Raw genomic sequence first — 23,536 nt, 5'->3', positions numbered from 1 at the left:
CCTCTCGTCTCTCTGTCTACCCTCCTCGTCTCTCTCCCTCTTCCTCTCGTCTCTCTGTCTACCCTCCTCGTCTCTCTGTCTACCCTCCTTCTCTCTGTCTACCCTCCTCGTCTCTCTCCCTCTTCCTCTCGTCTCTCTGTCTACCCTCCTCGTCTCTCTCCCTCTTCCTCTCGTCTCTGTCTACCCTCCTCGTCTCTCTCCCTCTTCCTCTCGTCTCTCTGTCTACCCTCCTCGTCTCTCTGTCTACCCTCCTCGTCTCTCTCCCTCTTCCTCTCGTCTCTCTGTCTACCCTCCTCGTCTCTCTGGGTCTTCCTCTCGTCTCTCTGTCTACCCTCCTCGTCTCTCTCCCTCTTCCTCTCGTCTCTCTGTCTACCCTCCTCGTCTCTCTCCCTCTTCCTCTCGTCTCTCTGTCTACCCTCCTCGTCTCTCTGTCTACCCTCCTCGTCTCTCTGTCTACCCTCCTCGTCTCTCTGTCTACCCTCCTCGTCTCTTTGTCTACCCTCCTCGTCTCTCTGTCTACCCTCCTCGTCTCTCTGTCTACCCCCTCCTCTCTCTGTCTGGCCTCCTCTCTCTGTCTACCCTCCTCGTCTCTCTGTCTACCCTCCCCGTCTCTCTGTCTACCCTCCTCGTCTCTCTGTCTACCCTCCTCGTCTCTCTGTCTACCCTCCCGTCTCTCTGTCTACCCTCCTCGTCTCTCTGTCTACCCTTCTCGTCTCTCTGTCTACCCTCCCCGTCTCTCTGTCTACCCTCCTCGTCTCTCTGTCTACCCTCCTCGTCTCTCGTCTCTCTGTCTACCCTCCTCGTCTCTCTCCCTCTTCCTCTCATCTCTCTGTCTACCCTCCTCGTCTCTCTCCCTCTTCCTCTCCTCTCTGTCTACCCTCCTCGTCTCTCTCCCTCTTCCTCTCGTCTCTCTGTCTACCCTCCTCGTCTCTCTGTCTACCCTCCTCGTCTCTCGTCTCTCTGTCTACCCTCCTCGTCTCTCGTCTCTCTGTCTACCCTCCTCGTCTCTCTCTCTCTGTCTACCCTCCTCGTCTCTCGTCTCTCTGTCTACCCTCCTCGTCTCTCTCCCTCTTCCTCTCGTCTCTCTGTCTACCCTCCTCGTCTCTCTCCCTCTTCCTCTCGTCTCTCGGTCTACCCTCCTCGTCTCTCTCTCCTCTTCCTCCTCGTCTCTCTGTCTACCCTCCTCGTCTCTCTGTCTACCCTCCTCGTCTCTCGTCTCTCTGTCTACCCTCCTCGTCTCTCGTCTCTCTGTCTACCCTCCTCGTCTCTCGTCTCTCTGTCTACCCTCCTCCCTCTCGTCTCTCTGTCTACCCTCCTCGTCTCTCTCCCTCTTCCTCTCGTCTCTCTGTCTACCCTCCTCGTCTCTCTGTCTACCCTCCTCCTCTCGTCTCTCTGTCTACCCTCCTCCTCTCGTCTCTCTGTCTACCCTCCTCGTCTCTCTCCCTCTTCCTCTCGTCTCTCTGTCTACCCTCCTCGTCTCTCTGTCTAACCTCCTCGTCTCTCGTCTCTCTGTCTAACCTCCTCGTCTCTCGTCTCTCTGTCTACCCTCCTCGTCTCTCATCTCTCTGTCTACCCTCCTCGTCTCTCTGTCTACCCTCCTCGTCTCTCGTCTCTCTGTCTACCCTCCTCGTCTCTCATCTCTCTGTCTACCCTCCTCGTCTCTCTCCCTCTTCCTCTCGTCTCTCTGTCTACCCTCCTCGTCTCTCTGTCTACCCTCCTCGTCTCTCTCCCTCTTCCTCTCGTCTCTCTGTCTACCCTCCTCGTCTCTCTCCCTCCTCTTCCTCTCGTCTCTCTGTCTACCCTCCTCGTCTCTCTGTCTACCCTCCTCGTCTCTCTGTCTACCCTCCTCGTCTCTCTCCTCTTCCTCTCGTCTCTCTGTCTACCCTCCTCGTCTCTCTCTCCTCTTCCTCTCGTCTCTCTGTCTACCCTCCTCGTCTCTCTCCCTCTTCCTCTCGTCTCTCTGTCTACCCTCCTCGTCTCTCTCCCTCTTCCTCTCGTCTCTCTGTCTACCCTCCTCGTCTCTCTGTCTACCCTCCTCGTCTCTCTGTCTACCCTCCTCGTCTCTCTCCCTCTTCCTCTCGTCTCTCTGTCTACCCTCCTCGTCTCTCTCCCTCTTCCTCTCGTCTCTCTGTCTACCCTCCTCGTCTCTCTCCCTCTTCCTCTCGTCTCTCTGTCTACCCTCCTCGTCTCTCTGTCTACCCTCCTCGTCTCTCTGTCTACCCTCCTCGTCTCTCTGTCTACCCTCCTCGTCTCTGTCTCCCTCTTCCTCCCGTCTCTCTGTCTACCCTCCTCGTCTCTCTCCCTCTTCCTCTCGTCTCTCTGTCTACCCTCCTCGTCTCTCTCCCTCTTCCTCTCGTCTCTCTGTCTACCCTCCTCGTCTCTCTCCCTCTTCCTCTCGTCTCTCTGTCTACCCTCCTCGTCTCTCTGTCTACCCTCCTCGTCTCTCTGTCTACCCTCCTCGTCTCTCTCCCCCTCCTCTCGTCTCTCTGTCTACCCTCCTCGTCTCTCTCCCTCTTCCTCTCGTCTCTCTGTCTACCCTCCTCGTCTCTCTGTCTACCCTCCTCGTCTCTCTGTCTACCCTCCCGTCTCTCTCCCTCTTCCTCTCCTCTCTGTCTCCCTCCTCGTCTCTCTCCCTCTTCCTCTCGTCTCTCTGTCTACCCTCCTCCCTCTCTCCCTCTTCCTCTCGTCTCTCTGTCTACCCTCCTCGTCTCTCTGTCTACCCTCCTCCCTCTCTCCCTCTTCCTCTCGTCTCTCTGTCTACCCTCCTCGTCTCTCTCCCTCTTCCTCTCGTCTCTCTGTCTACCCTCCTCGTCTCTCTCCCTCTTCCTCTCCTCTCTGTCTACCCTCCTCGTCTCTCTCCCTCTTCCTCTCGTCTCTCTGTCTACCCTCCTCGTCTCTCTGTCTACCCTCCTCGTCTCTCTGTCTACCCTCCTCGTCTCTCTGTCTACCCTCCTCGTCTCTTTGTCTACCCTCCTCGTCTCTCTGTCTACCCTCCTCGTCTCTCTGTCTACCCTCCTCCTCTCTCTGTCTACCCTCCTCCTCTCTCTGTCTACCCTCCTCGTCTCTCTGTCTACCCTCCCCGTCTCTCTGTCTACCCTCCCCGTCTCTCTCCTACCCTCCTCGTCTCTCTGTCTACCCTCCCCGTCTCTCTGTCTACCCTCCTCGTCTCTCTGTCTACCCTCCCCGTCTCTCTGTCTACCCTCCTCGTCTCTCTGTCTACCCTCCTCGTCTCTCTGTCTACCCTCCCCGTCTCTCTCTCTACCCTCCTCGTCTCTCTGTCTACCCTCCCCGTCTCTCTGTCTACCCTCCCCGTCTCTCTGTCTACCCTCCCCGTCTCTCTGTCTGTCTACCCTCCTCGTCTCTCTGTCTACCCTCCTCGTCTCTCTGTCTACCCTCCTCGTCTCTCTGTCTACCCTCCTCTCTCTGTCTACCCTCCTCGTCTCTCTGTCTACCCTCCCCGTCTCTCTCTCTACCCTCCTCGTCTCTCTGTCTACCCTCCCCGTCTCTCTGTCTACCCTCCTCGTCTCTCTGTCTACCCTCCTCGTCTCTCTGTCTACCCTCCCCGTCTCTCTGTCTACCCTCCCCGTCTCTCTCTCTACCCTCCTCGTCTCTCTGTCTACCCTCCCCGTCTCTCTGTCTACCCTCCCCGTCTCTCTGTCTACCCTCCCCGTCTCTCTCTCTACCCTCCTCGTCTCTCTGTCTACCCTCCTCGTCTCTCTGTCTACCCTCCCCGTCTCTCTCTCTACCCTCCTCGTCTCTCTGTCTACCCTCCCCGTCTCTCTGTCTACCCTCCCCGTCTCTCTCTCTACCCTCCTCGTCTCTCTGTCTACCCTCCTCGTCTCTCTGTCTACCCTCCCCGTCTCTCTCTCTACCCTCCTCGTCTCTCTGTCTACCCTCCTCGTCTCTCTGTCTACCCTCCTCGTCTCTCTGTCTACCCTCCCCGTCTTGTACTCATGTTTCACTTTTTTTTTTTGTATCTTCCTCCCCCTCTCTCTCCCTCCCCCATCTCCCCCTCTCTCCCCCTCCCCATCCCCCCTCTCCCCCCCTCTCTCTCTCTCCCCTCCCCCATCTCCCCCTCTCCTCCCCTCCCCTCTCTCTTCTCCTTGTCTCCCCCATCTCCCCTCCTCCCCTCCACCATCTCCCCCTCTCTCTCCCTCCCCCCCTCTCTCTGTCTCCCCCATCCCCCTCCTCCCCTCCCCCATCTCCCCCTCTCTCTCCCCTCCCCCATCTCCCCCTCTCTCTCCCTCCCCCATCTCCCCCTCCTCTCCTCCCCCTCTCTCCCCTCCCCCATCTCCCCCTCTCTCTCCCCTCCCCCACCTCTCCTCCCCTCCCCCATCTCCCCCTCTCTCCTCCCCTCCCCATCTCTCTCTCCCCCTCCCCCATCTCCCCTCTCTCTCCCCCTCCCCCTCTCTCTCCCCTCCCCATCTCCCCCTCTCTCTCCCTCCCCCATCTCCCCCTCTCTCCCCCTCTCTCTCTCCCCTCCCCCATCTCCCCCTCTCTCTCTCCTCCCCTCATCTCCCCCTCCCCCATCTCCCCCTCTCTCTCCCCTCCCCACCTCTCTCTCCCTCCCCATCTCCCCCTCTCTCTCCCCTCCCCCCTCCCCCATCTCCCCCTCTCTCCCCATCTCTCCTCTCCCCATCTCCCCCATCTCCCCCTCTCTCTCCCCTTCCCCTACCTCTCTCTCCCCTCCCCCATCTCCCCCTCTCTCTCCCCTTCCCCTACCTCTCCCCCTCCCCATCTCTCTCCCCTCCCCCATCTCCCCCTCTCTCTCCCCCCTATCTCTCTCTCCCACTCCCCCATCTCCCCCTCTCTCCCCCATCTCTCCCCTCTCTCCCCTCCCCCATCTCCCCCTCTCTCTCCCCTCCCCCATCTCCCCCTCTCTCTCCCCCTCCCCATCTCCCCCCTCTCTCTCCCCTCCCCATCTCCCCCTCTCTCTCCCCCATCCCCCCTCTCTCTTTTCCCTCCCCCATCTCCCCTCTCTCTCTCCCCCCCTCCCTCTCTCCCCTCCCCCCCATCTCCCCCTCTCTCTCCCTCCCCCATCCCCCCTCTCTCTCTCCCCCTCCCCCATCTCCCCTCTCTCCCCCTCCCCCCTCCCCCTCTCTCCCCTTCCCCTCTCTCTCTCTCCCCTCCCCCATCTCCCTCTCTCTCTCCCCTTCCCCCTACCTCTCTCCCCCTCCCCCATCTCCCCCTCTCTCCCTCTCTCTCCCCTCCCCATCTCCCCCTCTCTCTCCCCTTCCCCTATCTCTCTCTCCTTCCCCATCTCCTCTCCCCTCCCCCATCTCCCCCTCTCTCCCCTTCCCCTACCTCTCTCCCCTCCCCCATCTCCCCCTCTCTCCCCTTCCCCTACCTCTCTCTCCCCTTCCCCTACTCTCTCCCCCTCCCCCATCTCTCTCTCTCCCCCATCTCCCCCTCTCTCTCCCCTTCCCCTACCTCTCTCTCCCCTCCCCCATCTCCCCTCTCTCTCCCCTTCCCCTACCTCTCTCCTCTCTCTCCCTCCCCTCCCCCCTCTCTCTCCCCTTCCCCTACTCTCTCTCCCCTCCCCCATCTCCCCCTCTCTCCCCTTCCCTCTCTCTCCCTCCCCCTCATATCCCCCTCTCTCTCCCCCCTACCTCTCTCTCCCCTTCCCCTATCTCTCTCTCCCCTCCCCCATCTCCCCCTCTCTCTCCCCCTCTCTCTCTCTCCCCTCCCCCTCTCTCTCTCCCCCTATCTCTCTCTCTCCCTCCCCTCTCTCTCTCCCCCTCCCCTCCCTCCCCCTCTCTCTCCCCCCCCCTCTCTCTCTCCCTTCCCCTATCTCTCTCTCCCCCCACTCCCCATCTCTCCCCCTCTCTCTTTCTCTCTCCCCTCATCTCTCTGTTAGGAGATGGTTCAGTTCTACCAGCAACATTCATTGAAGGAGTATTTTAAGGATGTGGACACCACCCTCCAGACCCCCTTCAATCAGCCTGAACAGAGTGATACACCCTTCAACACACCCTCCCCAGGTACACACACACACACCCCCCTCCAGACCCCCTTCAACCAGCCTGAACAGAGTGATACACCCTTCAACACACCCTCCCCAGGTACACACACACACACCACCCTCCAGACCCCCTTCAACCAGCCTGAACAGAGTGATACACCCTTCAACACACCCTCCCCAGGTACACACACACACACACACACACACACACACACACACACACACACACACACACACACACTCTCTCAAGACTTCCTACAAACCTCAACTTATTTCCTTCCATAACCTCAAATATAAGTACTCTCAAATACTGTCTTGTTTCAACACACACACACCCACGCTCACCTCTCCCTCTCTCCTCTAGGTGGCAGTATACGTTCGTTCGGCACAGCGAGGGCCAGGTATGACTTCTCAGCCAGAGACCGTACAGAGCTGTCTCTGAGAGAAGGAGACACAGTCAAGGTCCTGTCTAAGAAAGCTCACAATGGATGGTGGAAAGGAGAGGTCTATGGACGGGTGAGGAGCAACACACACAGTACACACACACACACACAGTACACACACACACACACACACAGTACACACACACACACACACAGCACACACACCGTCCCACACACAGTACACACACACCGTCCCACACACAGTACACACACACACACACAGTCCCACACACAGTACACACACACAGTACACACACACACACCCACACACCGTCCCACACACACACACACACACACACACACACACACACACACACACACACACACACACACACACACACACACACACACACGCACTCACATTCACATGCAGCACATGCAGTAGGATCCTCACACCTGTCAACATGTTCGGTCAACAGTTTGGACACACCTACTCATTCAAGGGCTTTTCTTTATCTCTATATTGTAGAATAATAGTGAAGACATCAAAACTATGAAATAACACAAAAGTGTTAAACAAATCAAAATATATTTTAGATTCTTCAAAGTAGCCAGCCTTTGCCTTGATGACAGCTTTGCACACTCTTAGCATTCTCTCAACCAGCTTCACCTGGAATGCTTTTCCAACACACAAATTGTTGAACACTCCTCTCTCTGTCTGTAGGTTGGTCTGTTCCCAGCTAACTCCCGTCTCTCTGTCTGTAGGTCGGTCTGTTCCCAGCTAACTATGTAGAAGAGGATTACTCTGACTACTGCTGATGTCGCCTCACACCTTCACCTGTGTGACTACTGCTGATGTCGCCTCACTGTCACACCTTCACCTGTGTGTGAAAGAGACAGTGTGTCCCAATTCAATCCCTACCCCTTCCCTTGGCCCTAACCAGTGCAGTCAAAAATGTGATTTTACTGTTTTGTTTTTCAACAACATCTTCACACTATGAGGTTGAAATAACACTCTGAAATTGTATAAAATTACGATAATGTCCTTTTGAAAACAATGCTTGGAATTTCAGCCTGTTCAGGTGGGATGGAGTTTTTGACCCACAGCATGACATCACAATCTGATCTGATTTTTCTGACCAATGACCAGTCATCTTTTATTTGCATATGTCTCCACCTACTTTGAAGGGGTAAGCTGGGTAGGCTCTAGTGCAGGGATGGGCAACTCCAGTCCCACTGTTTCCCTAGCAAACACAGCTGATTAAACTGACTGTATTCTGAACTGAAGAACATGATCATTGCATTACTGGAGTCAGATGTCTTAGCTGGGGCTGAAGTGTGACACCAATCAGGCCCCCGAGGACTGGAGCTGCCCATCCCTGCTCTAGAGTCTAGACAATCCTATCCACCAATCAGAGCTGTGCATGTAAATATATTTACATTTCTATCAACACACCGACACGATCAGACAGAGCATTCCAATGGCTGAAGGAGGCTCAGGGAAATAAATTATAAAACATTTATTTGAAGTTATTTTCATGAAGTAAACACAGTGATTTATTAGACATCCAGTGATGATTTACAAATAAAAAAATAAATAGACTGCGTGGAGGCGTTAAATGTTTGATCTGCAAGATAGAGGCAATATGGTGGAAGATTTACCACCACCATAGAGAATGATAGAGGCAATATAGTGGAAGATTTACCACTACCATAGAGAATGATAGAGGCAATATGGTGGAAGCTTTACCACTACCATAGAGAATGATAGAGGCAATATAGTGGAAGATTTACCACTACCATAGAGAATGATAGAGGCAATATAGTGGAAGATTTACCACTACCATAGAGAATGATAGAGGCAATATGGTGGAAGCTTTACCACCACCATAGAGAATGATAGAGGCAATATAGTGGAAGATTTACCACTACCATAGAGAATGATAGAGGCAATATAGTGGAAGATTTACCACTACCATAGAGAATGATAGAGGCCTCTAGTGGCCAAAAGGTTGTATTAGCACGGGGCAGCACCATTGAGAGCTTCCACCATTTTAATGTAGTCAACTGGCTGGGACTTCCAACTTCATTGGCTGATCCCTACTGGTGACCTTGTTGGGAGTCATGTGCAGCCAAGGGTCATCAGGAGGTATCAGCCAATCGTGAAGAAGAAAATGGGACTACTTCAAAATGGCCTCAATGGCACTGCCCATGATGTCACAGACGCCATAGTGGGACGGATACAATGGTACGGCCTCTTTCCATCTCTATGACCCCCCCCCCCACTACACACGGATACAATGTGATACAGCCTCTTTCCATCTCTATGACCCCCCACTACAAACGGATACAGCCCTGTCAGACGTGTTAACGTGGAGGGCACCCTGATACGGCCTCTTTCCATCTCTATGACCCCCTACTACACTACACACGGATACAGCCCTGGTCAGACGTGTTGACGTCGAGGACCCCCCCCTGGCTTCCTCCTGTGTGTAGAACTCAATGCACTGATTCAATGTTTCTGCTGTGAATAAAACCTCTGACGTACCACGTGGTCTGTCTCTGTCACGTTAACATCAACTATGTACAATGAGCCGAATGCCTTTTTAAAAGCAACACGTCCCTTTGAAAACAGATACGAGTCAGTTAGTATAGTGTCTAGATGGACTACAACGTGTACATAGGATCATTTTGGTCATAAAGTCAGGCTTGTCTAAGACGGAGTGTCACAACGGGTAAATGAAGGTTGTGTTTTGATTTGACAATGCCCCGTTCTCCCACTAACATGGGGTGAACCGCTGCGGTGACAGCTCTCTATCCAATAGCATAGATGGACCTGCCCAGCAGACCGACTTTGTGTACTTAAGACAACACGTCGCAATTTTGGTTACGAAATACTGCACCAAACACCTTCATGTAAAATTGCACAACTAAAACATCGCCAGCAAAAATGAACAAAATACAGATTTTTTTTTTTTTGTTGTCTTCAATTAATTCTGAGGAAGTGAAATAGGCTTCCGTGTGTACAGTATCTCATTGGGGGACAAACCTCAATAAAACCAAACGCGGAATCGGTCAGGAAACACCTCCAAGACTGAATCTCATTTTTCAAACGAGCAACAGGGGAAAAAAAGACACGTGCCATTCGGCGAGTTCGATATTTAAACTCTGAAATGACGTTGCCACGAGCAGCAGCGCAGCGGAGACGAGCGAGATGGAAGTCTTCTCTCTCAGACGATCACACAGAGCAACGGTCTCCACGGTTACAACGCCGGAGCGAGACAGCAGAGAAGTTGAGCCTCGCGCTTCAACGCTCTTAGTTGATGCGGAAATGGACCCACTATGCCGTTTACTTTGTGAATCTTCGCCACATCGCTGAGTCTACCTTTAACTTCTTGCGTCGAGCCATCCCGGATCCGGGATCGTGAATACAGCCTCAAGCTCATTACCATAACGCAACGTTAACTATTCATGAAAATCGCAAATGAAATGAAATTAATATGCTAGCTCTTAAGCTTAGCCTTTTGTTAACAACACTGTCATCTCAGATTTTCAAAATATGCTTCTCAACCATAGCAAAACAAGCATTTGTGTAACAGCTAGCGCAGCTAGCGTAGCATTTAGCGTTAGCATCAGCAGGCAACATTTTCACAAAAACCAGAAAATCATTCAAATAAAATCATTTACCTTTGAAGAACTTCAGATGTTTTCAATGAGGAGACTCTCAGTTAGATAGCAAATGCTCAGTTTTTCCTGAAAGATTATTTGTTTAGGAGAAATCGCTCCGTTTGGTGCGTCACGTTTGGCTACCAAAAAAAACAGAAAATTCAGTCTTCAAAGCCGAACTTTTATCCAAATTAACTCCATAATATCGACTGAAACATGGTAAACGTTGTTTAGAATCAATCCTCAAGTTGTTTTTCACATATCTCTTCATGATATATCGTTCGTTGAAAGCCTCCTCTCTCCTCTCAATCACTGGATGACTGCGTGCAGCTTCTAGATTACGCACCAATTTAGACAAAGGACACCGGGCGGACCCCTGGTAAATGTAGTCTCTTATGGCCAATCTTCCAATGATATGCCTACAAATACTTCACAATGCTGCAGACACCTTGGAGAAACGATAGAAAGGGCAGGCTCATTCCTGGCGCATTCACAGCCATATAAGGAGACAATGGGAAACAGAGCTTCAAAAATTCTGCCCATTTCCTGGTTGAAGTTTCATCTTGGTTTCGCCTGTAGCATGAGTTCTGTGGCACTCACAGATAATATCTTTGCAGTTTTGGAAACCTTAGAGTGTTTTCTTTCCAAAGCTGCCAATTATATGCATAGTCGAGCATCTTTTCGTGACAAAATATTGCGCTTAAAACGGGTACATTTTTTATCCATAAATTAAAAGAGCGCCCCCTATATCCAAGAAGTTAACATCATTGCAGTTAATATTGTCTAATATTCAGAGGTTCTGTCCCAAATGGCACAGAACAGAGTCTGGTCTATAGTAGTATACTATATAGAGAACCTCTTACCTACACAGAACAGAGTCTGGTCTATAGTAGTGCACTATATAGGGAACCTCTTACCTAGACAGAACAGAGTCTGGTCTATAGTAGTGCACTATATAGGGAACCTCTTACCTAGACAGAACAGAGTCTGGTCTATAGTAGTGCACTATAAAACCTCTTATCTGGTCTATAGTAGTGCACTATAAAGGGATCTGGTCTATAGTAGTGCACTATAAAGGGATCTGGTCTATAGTAGTGCACTATATAGGGAACCTCTTACCTAGACCGAACAGAGTCTGGTCTATAGTAGAATACTATATAGAGAACCTCTTACCTAGACAGAGTCTGGTCTATAGTAGTGCACTATATAGGGAACCTCTTACCTAGACATAACAGAGTCTGGTCTATAGTAGTGCACTATATAGAGAACCTCTTACCTAGACAGAGTCTGGTCTATAGTAGTGCACTATATAGGGAACCTCTTACCTAGACATAACAGAGTCTGGTCTATAGTAGTGCACTATATAGAGAACCTCTTACCTAGACAGAGTCTGGTCTATAGTAGTGCACTATATAGGGAACCTCTTACCTAGACAGAACAGAGTCTGGTCTATAGTAGTGCACTATAAAGGGATCTGGTCTATAGTAGTGCACTATAAAGGGATCTGGTCTATAGTAGTGCACTATAAAGGGATCTGGTCTATAGTAGTGCACTATAAAGGGATCTGGTCTATAGTAGTGCACTATAAAGGGATCTGGTCTATAGTAGTGCACTATAAAGGGATCTGGTCTATAGTAGTGCACTATAAAGGGATCTGGTCTATAGTAGTGCACTATATAGAGAATAGGGTGCAGTGTGGGACACTTCCAGACAATAAAGCCAGTTAGAGATGGAGACAAATTAAACTAATATAAATATTTGCTTTTATTTCCAAACAATATCAAAACATTTCATCACTAGAACATCAACAATGTCTTCTGCAAAACCCTGATCCAATGATCAACAAACGCAAGCCTTGTTAATACATAGAATTTTGTGTGTGGTGTGTGTGTGTGTGTTGTGTGTGTGTCCTCAGTCTTCTACTGGTAGTACAGCTCCAGGTTCTGCCCATCATGGATCTCATCTGCAGACAGGTGAGTTAAGGAGGAGAACAGTGGTGGTGGTGGTGGTGATCAGTAGTCCCACACAAACACCATCCATATGCCAGATGTACCGTGTGTGTGTGTGGTGTGTGCTGTGTGTTGTGTGTGTGTGTGTGTGTGTGGTGTGGTGTGTCTCAAATATCTCGAGTTGCACAACCAAATCATTTCCCAGAGTTTCCCTCAATATGATGAACTAAACCAGGAAACTCCTCACTTTCAAGGCAAAACTTCACCAACAGCATTTCTCAATAACAAACACGTAGCTTAACATGTAGAAACCCACTCTGACAATAACCATCAGATAAAGTGAGGAGGAGGAGGAGACATTCAAATGTTGCTGTGTGTCTCTCTCCTTACTATATCTAACAGTAGCAAAACCTGGAAGGAAAGCAGACATGTTGGCTCAGTATCGCCCAGTTTACAGATTCCTCCCTGGTCAGAGTGAAACTGTTGTTCTAAGGGCTCAATAGTGTTCTATTTCCTCTTGGTTAAACAGCTGTTTCAGCATTCTTCTTCGTCATGAATGTTGTTCTGGAGGCAGCTCTGCAGTGCTCACTAGCTGGCACAGCCACAAAGTCAACAAATTTCATTTAAAACTTAACCACACTGTTGAACCTAATGCCCAACCCTAATTTAAAGCACACTGTTGAACCTAATGCCTAACACACTGTTGAACCGAATGCCTAACCCTAACCACTGTTGAACCTAATGCCTAACTACACTGTTGAACCTAATGCCTAACACACTGTTGAACCTAATGCCTAACCACACTGTTGAACCTAATGCCTAACACACTGTTGAACCTAATGCCTAACACACTGTTGAACCTAATGCCTAACACACTGTTGAACCTAATGCCTAACACACTGTTGAACCTAATGCCTAACACACTGTTGAACCGAATGCCTAACCCTAACCACACTGTTGAACCTAATGCCTAACACACTGTTGAACCTAATGCCTAACCACACTGTTGAACCGAATGCCTAACTATAACCACACTGTTGAACCTAATGCCTAACACACTGTTGAACCTAATGCCTAACACACTGTTGAACCTAATGCCTAACCACACTGTTGAACCTAATGCCTAACCACACTGTTGAACCTAATGCCTAACCACACTGTTGAACCGAATGCCTAACTACACTGTTGAACCTAATGCCTAACTACACTGTTGAACCTAATGCCTAACTACACTGTTGAACCTAATGCCTAACACACTGTTGAACCTAATGCCTAACCACACTGTTGAACCTAATGCCTAACCACACTGTTGCACCTAATGCCTAACCACACTGTTGAACCTAATGCCTAACACACTGTTGAACCTAATGCCTAACACACTGTTGAACCTAATGCCTAACCACACTGTTGAACCTAATGCCTAACACACTGTTGAACCTAATTCCTAACCCTAATTTAAAACACCAAAAAGCACATTGTTGTAAAAATGCATGAAAACAATATAGCCACATTTGACTTTGCAGCTGCTCTGTCTAAGGGGAAATGGCCCAGTTGTGCCACCAGGACGAGACTCGCGACAATAAAACGCCATCCGGTGGTCAAACAGTGAAACTGCACTTCCGAGGGCTCAAAAAGGATACAGTCTCCCAGAGACACGTGGTCCTTGAATATGGTGTACCTGAGAGGAGAAAAACAGGAAGTTAGTCACAGAGGAAGAACACGGCCTCGACCAGATTCCTTCAGGAACGTTTCAGATAGAAATGACGTGATTCCTTATCCTACATGTCACAGAGGCATGTAGGTTCTACATTTCTACCTTAATATTCTAACACGTTACCCTGGATACAAACATAGACGACACAGAGACCAGTCTGAATAATACAGGAGAAGTGACTCCTCATTGGTTCCAAATATGCCACAACTGACAAGTTTCCGAGTGACGCAGCGATCTAAATCAAAGTTTGTCACGTGTGCCCGAATACAACAGTGACATACTTACTTGGCTGCTGCCAACACACTGACTCAACTCCAGCCACTTTAATAATGGGAATTGATGTAAAATATATCACTAGCCACTTTAAACAATGGTACTTAATATAATGTTTACACACCCTACATTACTCATCTCATATGTATATACTGTATTCGGTACCATCTACTGCATCTTGCCTATGCCGTTCTGTACCATCACTCATTCATATATCTTTATGTACATATTCTTTATTCCTTTACACTTGTGTGTATAAGGTAGTAGTTGTGGAATTGTTAGGTTAGATTACTCGTTGGTTATTACTGCATTGTCGGAACTAGAAGCACCAGCATTTCGCTACACTCGCATTAACATCTGCGAACCATGTGTATGTGACAAATACATTTGATTTGACTTACAGGCTCTGACCAACAGTGCAATTTTTAAGTCAAAAAATAATAATAAAAAGGTATTAGGTGAACAATAGACGAGTAAAGAAATAAGACACTGCATCTCAGTGCTAGAGGCGTCACTACAGACCCTGGTTTGATTCCAGGCCTCTACACCTGCATTGCTTGCAGTATGGGGTTTTAGGCTGGGTTTCTGTACAGCACGTTGAGATATCAGCTGATGTAAGAAGGGCATTATAAATACATTTGATTTGAATCACACCTGGCCGTGACTGGGAGTCACATAGGGTGACGCACTACTGGCCCAGCGCCGTCCGGGTTTGGCCGCAGTAGGCCGTCATTGGAGTTAATAATAATAATTTGTTCTTAACTGACTTGTATAGTTAAATAAAAAAATAATGAATAAAAGTCCGTAGGCTTAGGGAAGTGAGTCGTCACTGGTCCGTAGGCTAGGGAAGTGAGTCGTCACTGGTCCGTAGGCTAGGGAAGTGACTCGTCACTGGTCCGTAGGCTAGGGAAGTGAGTCGTCACTGGTCCGTAGGCTAGGGAAGTGACTCGTCACTGGTCCGTAGGCTAGGAAGTGACTCGTCACTGGTCCGTAGGCTAGGGAAGTGAGTCGTCACTGGTCCGTAGGCTAGGGAAGTGAGTCGTCACTGGTCCGTAGGCTAGGGAAGTGACTCGTCACTGGTCCGTAGGCTAGGGAAGTGACTCGTCACTGGTCCGTAGGCTAGGGAAGTGACTCGTCACTGGTCCGTAGGCTAGGGAAGTGACTCGTCACTGGTCCGTAGGCTAGGGAAGTGACTCGTCACTGGTCCGTAGGCTAGGGAAGTGACTCGTCACTGGTCCGTAGGCTAGGGAAGTGACTCGTCACTGGTTCGTAGACTAGGGACTTAATTTCTTTCTCACCATTTCTTGAGTACGATCTTGTCCCACCGTGTGCCTGTCTGGGCAGCGATGAGCTTCTTCAGGTCTCCTATGGTGTCTTCTGAGCTGGAAAGGGTTAAGGCTGTACACAGATAACTGCTCTAACGACATGTTGGTATAGTGTGTCTATGCTTGCAACCTCTGAAGGTTTTAGCATCTACAGACATCTATATAACCCTAACCCTCGAAAAAGGTCTGTAGTAATTTAACCTTTAGTTTAAAAAAAAAAATGATTTCTTGCTGAAAGGAAAGATACATTTCTTGTTTCCAAAACCAACAATGTGTTTTAACGTTCAGAACCCCCTTTGAGCGTCTGGGATAAAAAATTGCTGCTATAACAGCCTCCACTCTTCTGGGAAGGCTTTCCACTAGATGTTGGAACATTGCTGCTATAACAGCCTCCGCTCTTCTGTATGTGGACACCTGCTCGTAACATCTCATTCCAAAATCATGGTCATTAATAGGGAATAACAGCCTCTTTCCACTAGATGTTGGAACATTGCTGCTATAACAGCCTCCACTCTTCTGGGAAGGCTTTCCACTAGATGTTGGAACATTGCTGCGGCGGCTTGCTTCCATTCAGCCACAAGAGCACTAGTTAGGTCGGGGACTGATGTTGGGCAGTCGGCGTTCCAATTCATCACAAAGGTGTTCGATGGGGGTTGAGGTCAGGGCTCTGTGCAGGCCAGTCAAGTTCTTCCAAAACGATCTCAACAAACAATGTCTGTATGAACCTCGTTGTGCACGGGAGCCAGCCGAATCAGGAGAGGGACTTCCCAAAACTGTTGAGATAGAGTTGGAAGCACAGAATCGTCTAGAATGTCAGTGTGCTGTAGTGTTAAGATTTCCCTTCACTGGAACTAAGGGGACCGAACCATGAAAAACAGCCCCAGACCATTATTCCTCCTTCTCCACCAAACTTTACAGTTGGCACAGTGCATTGGAAACTCATCTAGAATGTCATTGTGTTTCCTTCACTGGAACTAAAGGGCCCGAACCATGAAAAACAGCTCCAGACTATTACTCCTCCTCCACTTTACAGTTGGCACTATGCACCAAAACCCAGATTCGTTGGTCGGACTGCCAGATGGTGAAGCGTGATTCATCACTCCAGAAAAGGCATTTCCACTGCGCCGGGTCCAATGGTGGCGAGCTTTCCACCACTCCAGCCGACGCTGGGCATCATGGTGATCTTAGGGTTGTGTGTGGCTGCTCGGCCATGGAAACCCATTTCGTGAAGCTCCTGACGAACAGTTCTTGCACTGACGTTGCTTCCCCGAGGCAGTTTGGAACTCGGTAGTAAGTGTTGCAACCGAGGACAGACCATTTATAACGCGCTGCAGCGGTCCCGTTCTGTGAGCTTGTGTGGCTTACCACTTCACGGCTGAACCGTTGTTGCTCCTAGACGTTTCCACTTCACAATAACAGCACTTTCAGTTGACTGGGGCAGAGCTTACTTGTTGGAAAGGTGGCATCCTATGATGATGCCACATTGAAAGTCACTGAGCTCTTCAGTAAGGTCATTCTACTGCCAATGTTTGTCTATGGAGATTGCATGGCGGTGCGCTCGATTTTATACACCTGTCAGCAGCGGGTGTGGCTGAAATAGCCGAATCCATTCATTTGAAGGGGTATTCACATACTATTGTAACAGTGTGTTACTATCGCCAATAGGCGCTAAATCAGTTGCAGTCTATGAATGGCGTAGGCTAGTCTGTGCTGTAAGACTAGCATGATGGTCAGCTTAGTAAAAGGATACTTGCACTTCACCCGGACCTTCTTGCCCAGCCGGTCATTGCAAACCACCTCAATCATCCTGATCCGCAGAGAGAGACGGGGAGAGTTGGTTGAGACAGCGGTACAGTATGACGACACCGTGAACATACGATAAACACTATTTTCAAACAACTTCGATACGGAAGTGACTTTTTCGTAGCAGGTCAGAACTTAAAGCGGGTTAGGATAATTAACGCAGTCGGTTAGGAGACTGAGGTTAAGACGGGTTAGCGAAAAATGCTCTCATAACCTGCTACGAAAATCACTTCGTATCGAGGTGGCGTGAAACAGCACACAGTTTAAACTAACTAGCGAACTTTAGTTGGTTACACAACAGTGCTGATTACAATACAAGGATGATGTTCCAGTTGTTTGTCATTACAACTCCAATAATTTAATGTTACTTAGCAGCTAACATAACAGCTAGGGCAATAAACGTTATGTTGGCTAATGGCTTCATCAACAACCACTGAAAAAATAAATAAAGCATTACGTCTTAGATATTGAAGTTTCCTCACGTTTATTGGTCTATACCATTGATAAAATATCGTATAAGTACAGATATTACCTTATTGATAGCTAGTCGTTAGCGAAAATCAGAAGCGTTTCAGCCTGGGTAGTCGTAAAGCGTTCCGCTTTGTGTACAACGAGAAAACGCACCAATGAAACATCTAAACGGATGATTGACGTGGCGACGTCAAGGCCTCTCATAGGGTGATATGTCAAGAGAAGGCGGGCCATATTCAGCTATGCCGTAAATCAACCAGAAGTGCTGCGAATAGTTGCAATGAAATAACAAATGCGGTCACATCAGTCTATAAGGGCATTTTTTAATACTGTAGATCAGTGGAATAAACAGCCGAAAGGATATCAACATACCATTCGATTAAATCCAATGTAGTTTATCATGAGAAATGCATGTCTGATGCAACAACAACAAAACACATGTAAAAGCAACCCTTCTAGAAAAGTGAAGAATATTCTAAACATGTCTCTTTGACACCTGGCGGATGGAAGGTGCAACAACAGAATCAGCAGCAGACGTTTCCTTACAGCCGCATTCTACGAGCCACCAGAGGCACAGAGGAGTGACTTGCACAGTTTTGAAAGCAAGCAGGGAAAATGGCAGACGCCGAGGACGAGAAGCTACCGTCCGGGTGGGAAAAGCGGATGAGCCGCAGTTCCAGTAGGTTGAGAGCGATAACTAGCTATATCATCCCAGTCCCGAACAATTTGCACAAACCACTTGCATGGCAAAGTACCGACCAAACGAACCCAAATGCTAGCGTTAGCGGCTTAGCTAAATTACTTAGCTAGTTAGGTTGGTTGTAATCTTGTTGCATCGTTAGGTGGTGACGCATGTTTATTTGTGAATTGCGTTTGATGGTTATTCGTTTGACTAGTGCGTGTATCAAAAGCTATCATCTGGTGTTGCTTAGTTAGCCAGTCATTACCCTCACGACTAACCCAGCAAGCTAGCTAAACTAGCAACGGCGCATGCATGTTTTGACAACTGTTCAACGTACTATGCATTGGACAGTAACTTATTTCATAATCAAATTCTTAGGAATATACGTATTGGAAGATAGACTGTTGTATGGGGTGTCGTCATTTTGAGTTGGTCAGTTTATTCATTAATGTCCATTCATTCATTTCACGCCAGCTCGCGAGGTAGCAGAAAATAACAAGGCCCATAACAATGACGTCATTTTGTCCCGCGCCTTGGGACCATTCCGACACCTGTGTTAAATATGTATATTCTCAACGCCTTCTTCAGCATAATATCATTAAAAGTTGCTGAAGACGACCAACTGAGATTAGACTAAAGCAAAATGCATTTATCTGTGTAAGTTCATGCTTTTATCTGTGTAGGCTCCTGCTTTTATCAGTGTAGGCTCCTGCTTTTATCAGTGTAGGCTCCTGCTTTTATCTGTAGATTCATGCTTTTATCTGTGTAGATTCACGCTTTTATCTGTGTAGATTCACGCTTTTATCTGTGTAGATTCACGCTTTTATCTGTGTAGATTAATGCACATGAAGGAAAGGAAGCTTCGGTAGACTTCAGTTGTAGCATCGGCTCCCTCTTTCTCATCCCCCAAACCAACACCTCTCCTCTCTCTTCCCCTACTCCCCGTCCTTTCTCTCCCTCCCCGTCCTTTCTCTCCCTCCCCGTCCTTTCTCTCCCTCCCTGTCCTTTCTCTCCCTCCCCGTCCTTTCTCTCCCTCCCCGTCCTTTCTCTCCCTCCCTGTCCTTTCTCTCCCTCCCGTCCTTTCTCTCCATTCCCTCCCTCCCCCCGTCCTCTTTCTGTCCCCCCCGTCCCCTTTCTCTCCCTCCCCTCTCCCCTGTCCTCTCTCCCTCCCTTCTCCCCCCCCCCCCCTCTTCCTCCCCTCTCTCTCCCGCCCTCCTCCCCATCATCTTTCTCCCTCCTCCCTTTCCTAGGTAGAGTGTACTACTTTAACCACATCACCAATGCCAGCCAGTGGGAGCGTCCGGTGGGGTCAGGTAGGTCGCCCAGCAGCTAAGGGGATGGACCTGTAGCTGACAAGTCACGGTTACCCAACAACATACGGGCTCTTAACCCAACAGCATGCTGGCCCTTAACCCCACAGTATGCTGGCCCTTAACCCAACAACATGCTGGCCCTTAACCCAACAACATGCTGGCCCTTAACCCAACAACATGCTGGCCCTTAACCCAACAGCATGCTGGCCCTTAACCCAACAGCATGCTGGCCCTTAACCCAACAACATGCTGGCCCTTAACCCAACAACATGCTGGCCCTTAACCCAACAACATGCTGGCCCTTAACCCAATGCTGGCCCTTAACCCCACAACATGCTGGCCCTTAACCCCACAACATGCTGGCCCTTAACCCAACAGCATGCTGGCCCTTAACCCCACAGTATGCTGGCCCTTAACCCAACAACATGCTGGCCCTTAACCCAACAACATGCTGGCCCTTAAACCAACAGCATGCTGGCCCTTAACCCAACATCATGCTGGCCCTTAACCCAACAACATGCTGGCCCTTAACCCAACAACATGCTGGCCCTTAACCCAACATCATGCTGGCCCTTAACCCAACATCATGCTGGCCCTTAACCCAACAACATGCTGGCCCTTAACCCAACAACATGCTGGCCCTTAACCCAACAACATGCTGGCCCTTAACCCAACAACATGCTGGCCCTTAACCCAACAACATGCTGGCCCTTAACCCAACAACATGCTGGCCCTTAACCCAACAACATGCTGGCCCTTAACCCAACAACATGCTGGCCCTTAACCCAACAACATGCTGGCCCTTAACCCAACAACATGCTGGCTCTCTCCATCCAGGGGCGCTGCACTATGGTTTGACCCTGTGCTCCTCTGCTGTGTGTGAAGTGTGCTGCTGTTTGGGGGGATGAGAAGAAGACTGTTTGTTGTAGCATCATATGAACAAATACGTTGTATTTGTGATGAGGGAAGTGGACAATACATTTGTATTGTGGGTGATGGGATGGACAATAAAGTTGTATTGAATTGTAGGTGATGGCAGTGGACAATAAAGTTGTATTGAATTGTAGGTGATGGCAGTGGACAATAAAGTTGTATTGAATTGTAGGTGATGGCAGTGGACAATAAAGTTGTATTGAATTGTAGGTGATGGGAGTGGCGAGCCAGACAAGGTGCGCTGTTCCCACCTCCTGGTGAAGCACAGCCAATCGCGTCGCCCGTCCTCCTGGAGGGAGGAGAACATCACGCGCTCCAAAGAGGAGGCCCTCGACCTCATACAAAGTGAGTAGTTGGGGGAAAGAGTTGGTGTGACAACATTTGATCTAATGTTTGACTGTCTCTGGGTGTGTTGAGAGAGATGCTGAGAGACAGTTTGATAAACTACGTGCATGTCAAGTCAGATGTTATCGGTCACATACACATGGTTAGCGGATGTTATTGGTCACATACACACGGTTAGCGGATGTTATTGGTCACATACACATGGTTAGCAGATGTTACTGGTCACATGGTTAGCAGATGTTACTGGTCACATGGTTAGCAGATGTTACTGGTCACACGGTTAGCAGATGTTACTGGTCACACGGTTAGCAGATGTTACTGGTCACACGGTTAGCAGATGTTACTGGTCACACGGTTAGCAGATGTTGCTGGTCACACGGTTAGCAGATGTTGCTGGTCACACGGTTAGCAGATGTTACTGGTCACATACACATGGTTAGCAGATGTTACTGGTCACACGGTTAGCAGATGTTACTGGTCACACGGTTAGCAGATGTTACTGGTCACACGGTTAGCAGATGTTACTGGTCACACGGTTAGCAGATGTTACTGGTCACACGGTTAGCAGATGTTGCTGGTCACACGGTTAGCAGATGTTGCTGGTCACACGGTTAGCAGATGTTGCTGGTCACACGGTTAGCAGATGTTACTGGTCACATACACATGGTTAGCAGATGTTACTGGTCACACGGTTAGCAGATGTTACTGGTCACACGGTTAGCAGATGTTACTGGTCACACGGTTAGCAGATGTTACTGGTCACACGGTTAGCAGATGTTACTGGTCACACGGTTAGCAGATGTTACTGGTCACACGGTTAGCAGATGTTACTGGTCACACGGTTAGCAGATGTTACTGGTCACACGGTTAGCAGATGTTACTGGTCACACGGTTAGCAGATGTTACTGGTCACACGGTTAGCAGATGTTACTGGTCACACGGTTAGCAGATGTTACTGGTCACACGGTTAGCAGATGTTACTGGTCACACGGTTAGCAGATGTTACTGGTCACACGGTTAGCAGATGTTACTGGTCACACGGTTAGCAGATGTTACTGGTCACACGGTTAGCAGATGTTACTGGTCACACGGTTAGCAGATGTTACTGGTCACATACACACAGTTAGCAGATGTTATTGTGAGTGTAGTGAAATGCTTGTGCTTCTAGTTCCGACTGCAGTAATATCTAACAAGTAATCTAACAATTCCACAACAACGGTCTAATACACACACATCTAAGTAAAGGGATGGAATAAGAATATACACATATAACATGTTGTTGCACTGGGTGTATGTGTGTTTAACATGTTGTAGGGTATGTTTATGTGTTTAGCATGTTGGTGTGTGTGTTACATAACATGGTGTGTGTGTTTAGCATGTTGTAGGGTATGTTTATGTGTTTAGCATGTTGGTGTGTGTGTTACATAACATGGTGTGTGTGTTTAACATGTTGTAGGGTATGTTTATGTGTTTAGCATGTTGGTGTGTGTGTTACATAACATGGTGTGTGTGTTAACATGTTGTGGTGTGTGTTACATAACATGGTGTGTTAACATGTTGTAGTGTAAGTGTTATAACATGGTGTGTTAACATGTTGTAGTGTGTGTGTTATAACATGGTGTGTTAACATGTTGTAGTGTGTGTGTTATAACATGGTGTGTTAACATGTTGTAGGGTGTGTGTTATAACATGGTGTGTTAACATGTTGTAGAGTACATAGAGCAGATGCAGTCAGGAGAGGAGGAGTTTGAGGCTCTGGCCTCTCAGTTCAGTGACTGCAGCTCCGCACGCAACGGAGGAGACCTGGGACTGTTTGGCAGAGGTAACACACACACACACACACACACACACACGGTCAAATGGAAAATATACTATCCACTCTCACACACAAGCATGCAATCACAGACAGGCACAAAGTCCTGTTTTCCAGGTGTTTTCTGTTTTCGTTGTGAGAGAGGTGTGTGTGTGTTTCAGGTCAGATGCAGAAGCCCTTTGCTCTGAAGGTGGGAGACATTAGTTGTGATAGAGGTGTGTGTGTTTCAGGTCAGATGCAGAAGCCCTTTGCTCTGAAGGTGGGAGACATTAGTTGTGAGAGAGGTGTGTGTGTGTTTCAGGTCAGATGCAGAAGCCCTTTGCTCTGAAGGTGGGAGACATTAGTTGTGATAGAGGTGTGTGTGTGTTTCAGGTCAGATGCAGAAGCCCTTTGAGGATGCGTCCTTCGCTCTGAAGGTGGGAGACATGAGTGGTCCGGTGTTCACCGATTCTGGAGTTCACGTCATCCTTCGCACGGGATAGAGACAAGGCTCTGATACTCCCGGAATACCCCCATCACCCCTGTATACCCCCTGAATATCGCCATCACCCCTGTATACCCCGAATACCCCCATCACCCCTGTATACCCCCTGAATACCACCTGAACACCCCTCCTACCCTGAAAACCCCTCCTATCTCCCACCCCCTCAAATACCCCTCTTGTCCTCCCTACTACCCTTAGAAGCCATCCTTCCACCTCAAATACCCACACCCACACCGTTCTGTTCTATATGCAACTTTACACTGACACCATCAACACCCCTTATCCCCTGTACCCATTACCTTGGCTACATCGTTGTGTGTGTGTGAAAATAAGAGACCTGTCGTTAGTGACTGAGCGAATGAGAGTGTGTCTGTGTGTTCACATGGACCATTACCCCTCCACCCCCTACTTTATAGTGTC

The 23,536-nt window shown here is 49.0% G+C and overlaps 3 protein-coding genes across 6 annotated transcripts in view; 2 read left to right on the top strand and 1 right to left on the bottom strand.

Moving 5' to 3' along the window:
- Nucleotides 1–7,866, top strand: part of LOC112241427 (proto-oncogene vav) — a gene marked incomplete at its 5' end in the record, with an annotated part of 70,185 nt that extends 62,319 nt beyond the window's left edge. The window contains 3 exons of the mRNA XM_042313835.1: nucleotides 5,858–5,981; nucleotides 6,327–6,478; nucleotides 7,111–7,866. Coding sequence (XP_042169769.1) covers nucleotides 5,858–5,981; nucleotides 6,327–6,478; nucleotides 7,111–7,164 — 330 coding nt within the window. The remainder of the gene's footprint in view (nucleotides 1–5,857; nucleotides 5,982–6,326; nucleotides 6,479–7,110) is intronic.
- Nucleotides 7,867–11,751: 3,885 nt separating this feature from the next.
- On the bottom strand, nucleotides 11,752–17,713 carry ubl5 (ubiquitin like 5). Of its 2 annotated transcripts, none has more exons than XM_024409840.2 (5): nucleotides 17,608–17,713; nucleotides 17,023–17,079; nucleotides 15,246–15,329; nucleotides 13,601–13,638; nucleotides 11,752–11,974 (listed from the first exon to the last, which is right to left on the bottom strand). In XM_024409840.2, exons 2-5 carry the CDS (start codon nucleotides 17,076–17,078, stop codon nucleotides 11,931–11,933), a joined length of 222 nt encoding a protein of 73 aa, XP_024265608.1. In that variant the 5' UTR covers nucleotide 17,079; nucleotides 17,608–17,713; the 3' UTR covers nucleotides 11,752–11,930. The 2 variants fall into 2 exon arrangements, with proteins under 2 accessions (XP_024265608.1, XP_024265609.1); XM_024409841.2 differs by lacking the exon at nucleotides 17,608–17,713 and adding an exon at nucleotides 17,533–17,581.
- A 94-nt stretch (nucleotides 17,714–17,807) lies between these two features.
- LOC112241809 (peptidyl-prolyl cis-trans isomerase NIMA-interacting 1) lies at nucleotides 17,808–23,154 on the top strand. Of its 3 annotated transcripts, none has more exons than XM_042313836.1 (5): nucleotides 17,813–18,225; nucleotides 19,479–19,541; nucleotides 20,685–20,819; nucleotides 22,531–22,641; nucleotides 22,794–22,998. In XM_042313836.1, exons 1-5 carry the CDS (start codon nucleotides 18,162–18,164, stop codon nucleotides 22,958–22,960), a joined length of 540 nt encoding a protein of 179 aa, XP_042169770.1. In that variant the 5' UTR covers nucleotides 17,813–18,161; the 3' UTR covers nucleotides 22,961–22,998. The 3 variants fall into 3 exon arrangements, with proteins under 3 accessions (XP_042169772.1, XP_042169770.1, XP_042169771.1); XM_042313837.1 differs by lacking the exon at nucleotides 22,794–22,998 and adding an exon at nucleotides 23,005–23,154 and having other exon boundaries at nucleotides 17,818–18,225; XM_042313838.1 differs by lacking the exon at nucleotides 19,479–19,541 and having other exon boundaries at nucleotides 17,808–18,225; nucleotides 22,794–22,997.
- Nucleotides 23,155–23,536: the final 382 nt, after the last annotated feature.

The sequence above is a fragment of the Oncorhynchus tshawytscha genome, unplaced genomic scaffold, assembly GCF_018296145.1.
Source record: "Oncorhynchus tshawytscha isolate Ot180627B unplaced genomic scaffold, Otsh_v2.0 Un_contig_2677_pilon_pilon, whole genome shotgun sequence".
NCBI lineage: Eukaryota > Metazoa > Chordata > Actinopteri > Salmoniformes > Salmonidae > Oncorhynchus > Oncorhynchus tshawytscha.
Note: the sequence above shows the minus strand (reverse complement) of the source record. Positions and strands in the feature narration are given on the sequence as shown.

Bases quoted from the DNA above. Each gene is read 5' to 3' on its own strand.
- ubl5 (XM_024409840.2), bottom strand. From the start codon at position 17,078: ATGATTGAGGTGGTTTGCAATGACCGGCTGGGCAAGAAGGTCCGGGTG. The intron at 15,330-17,022 runs GTATCCTTTTAC...AACCCTTTCCAG, and splicing joins AAGGTCCGGGTGAAGTGCAA to CTCAGAAGACACCATAGGAG. The intron at 11,975-13,600 runs GTATCCTTTTTG...ACCTGTCTGCAG, and splicing joins CCACGTGTCTCTGGGAGACT to ATGAGATCCATGATGGGCAG.
- LOC112241809 (XM_042313836.1), top strand. From the start codon at position 18,162: ATGGCAGACGCCGAGGACGAGAAGCTACCGTCCGGGTGGGAAAAGCGG. The intron at 20,820-22,530 runs GTGAGTAGTTGG...AACATGTTGTAG, and splicing joins GGCCCTCGACCTCATACAAA to AGTACATAGAGCAGATGCAG. The intron at 22,642-22,793 runs GTAACACACACA...TGTGTGTTTCAG, and splicing joins CCTGGGACTGTTTGGCAGAG to GTCAGATGCAGAAGCCCTTT.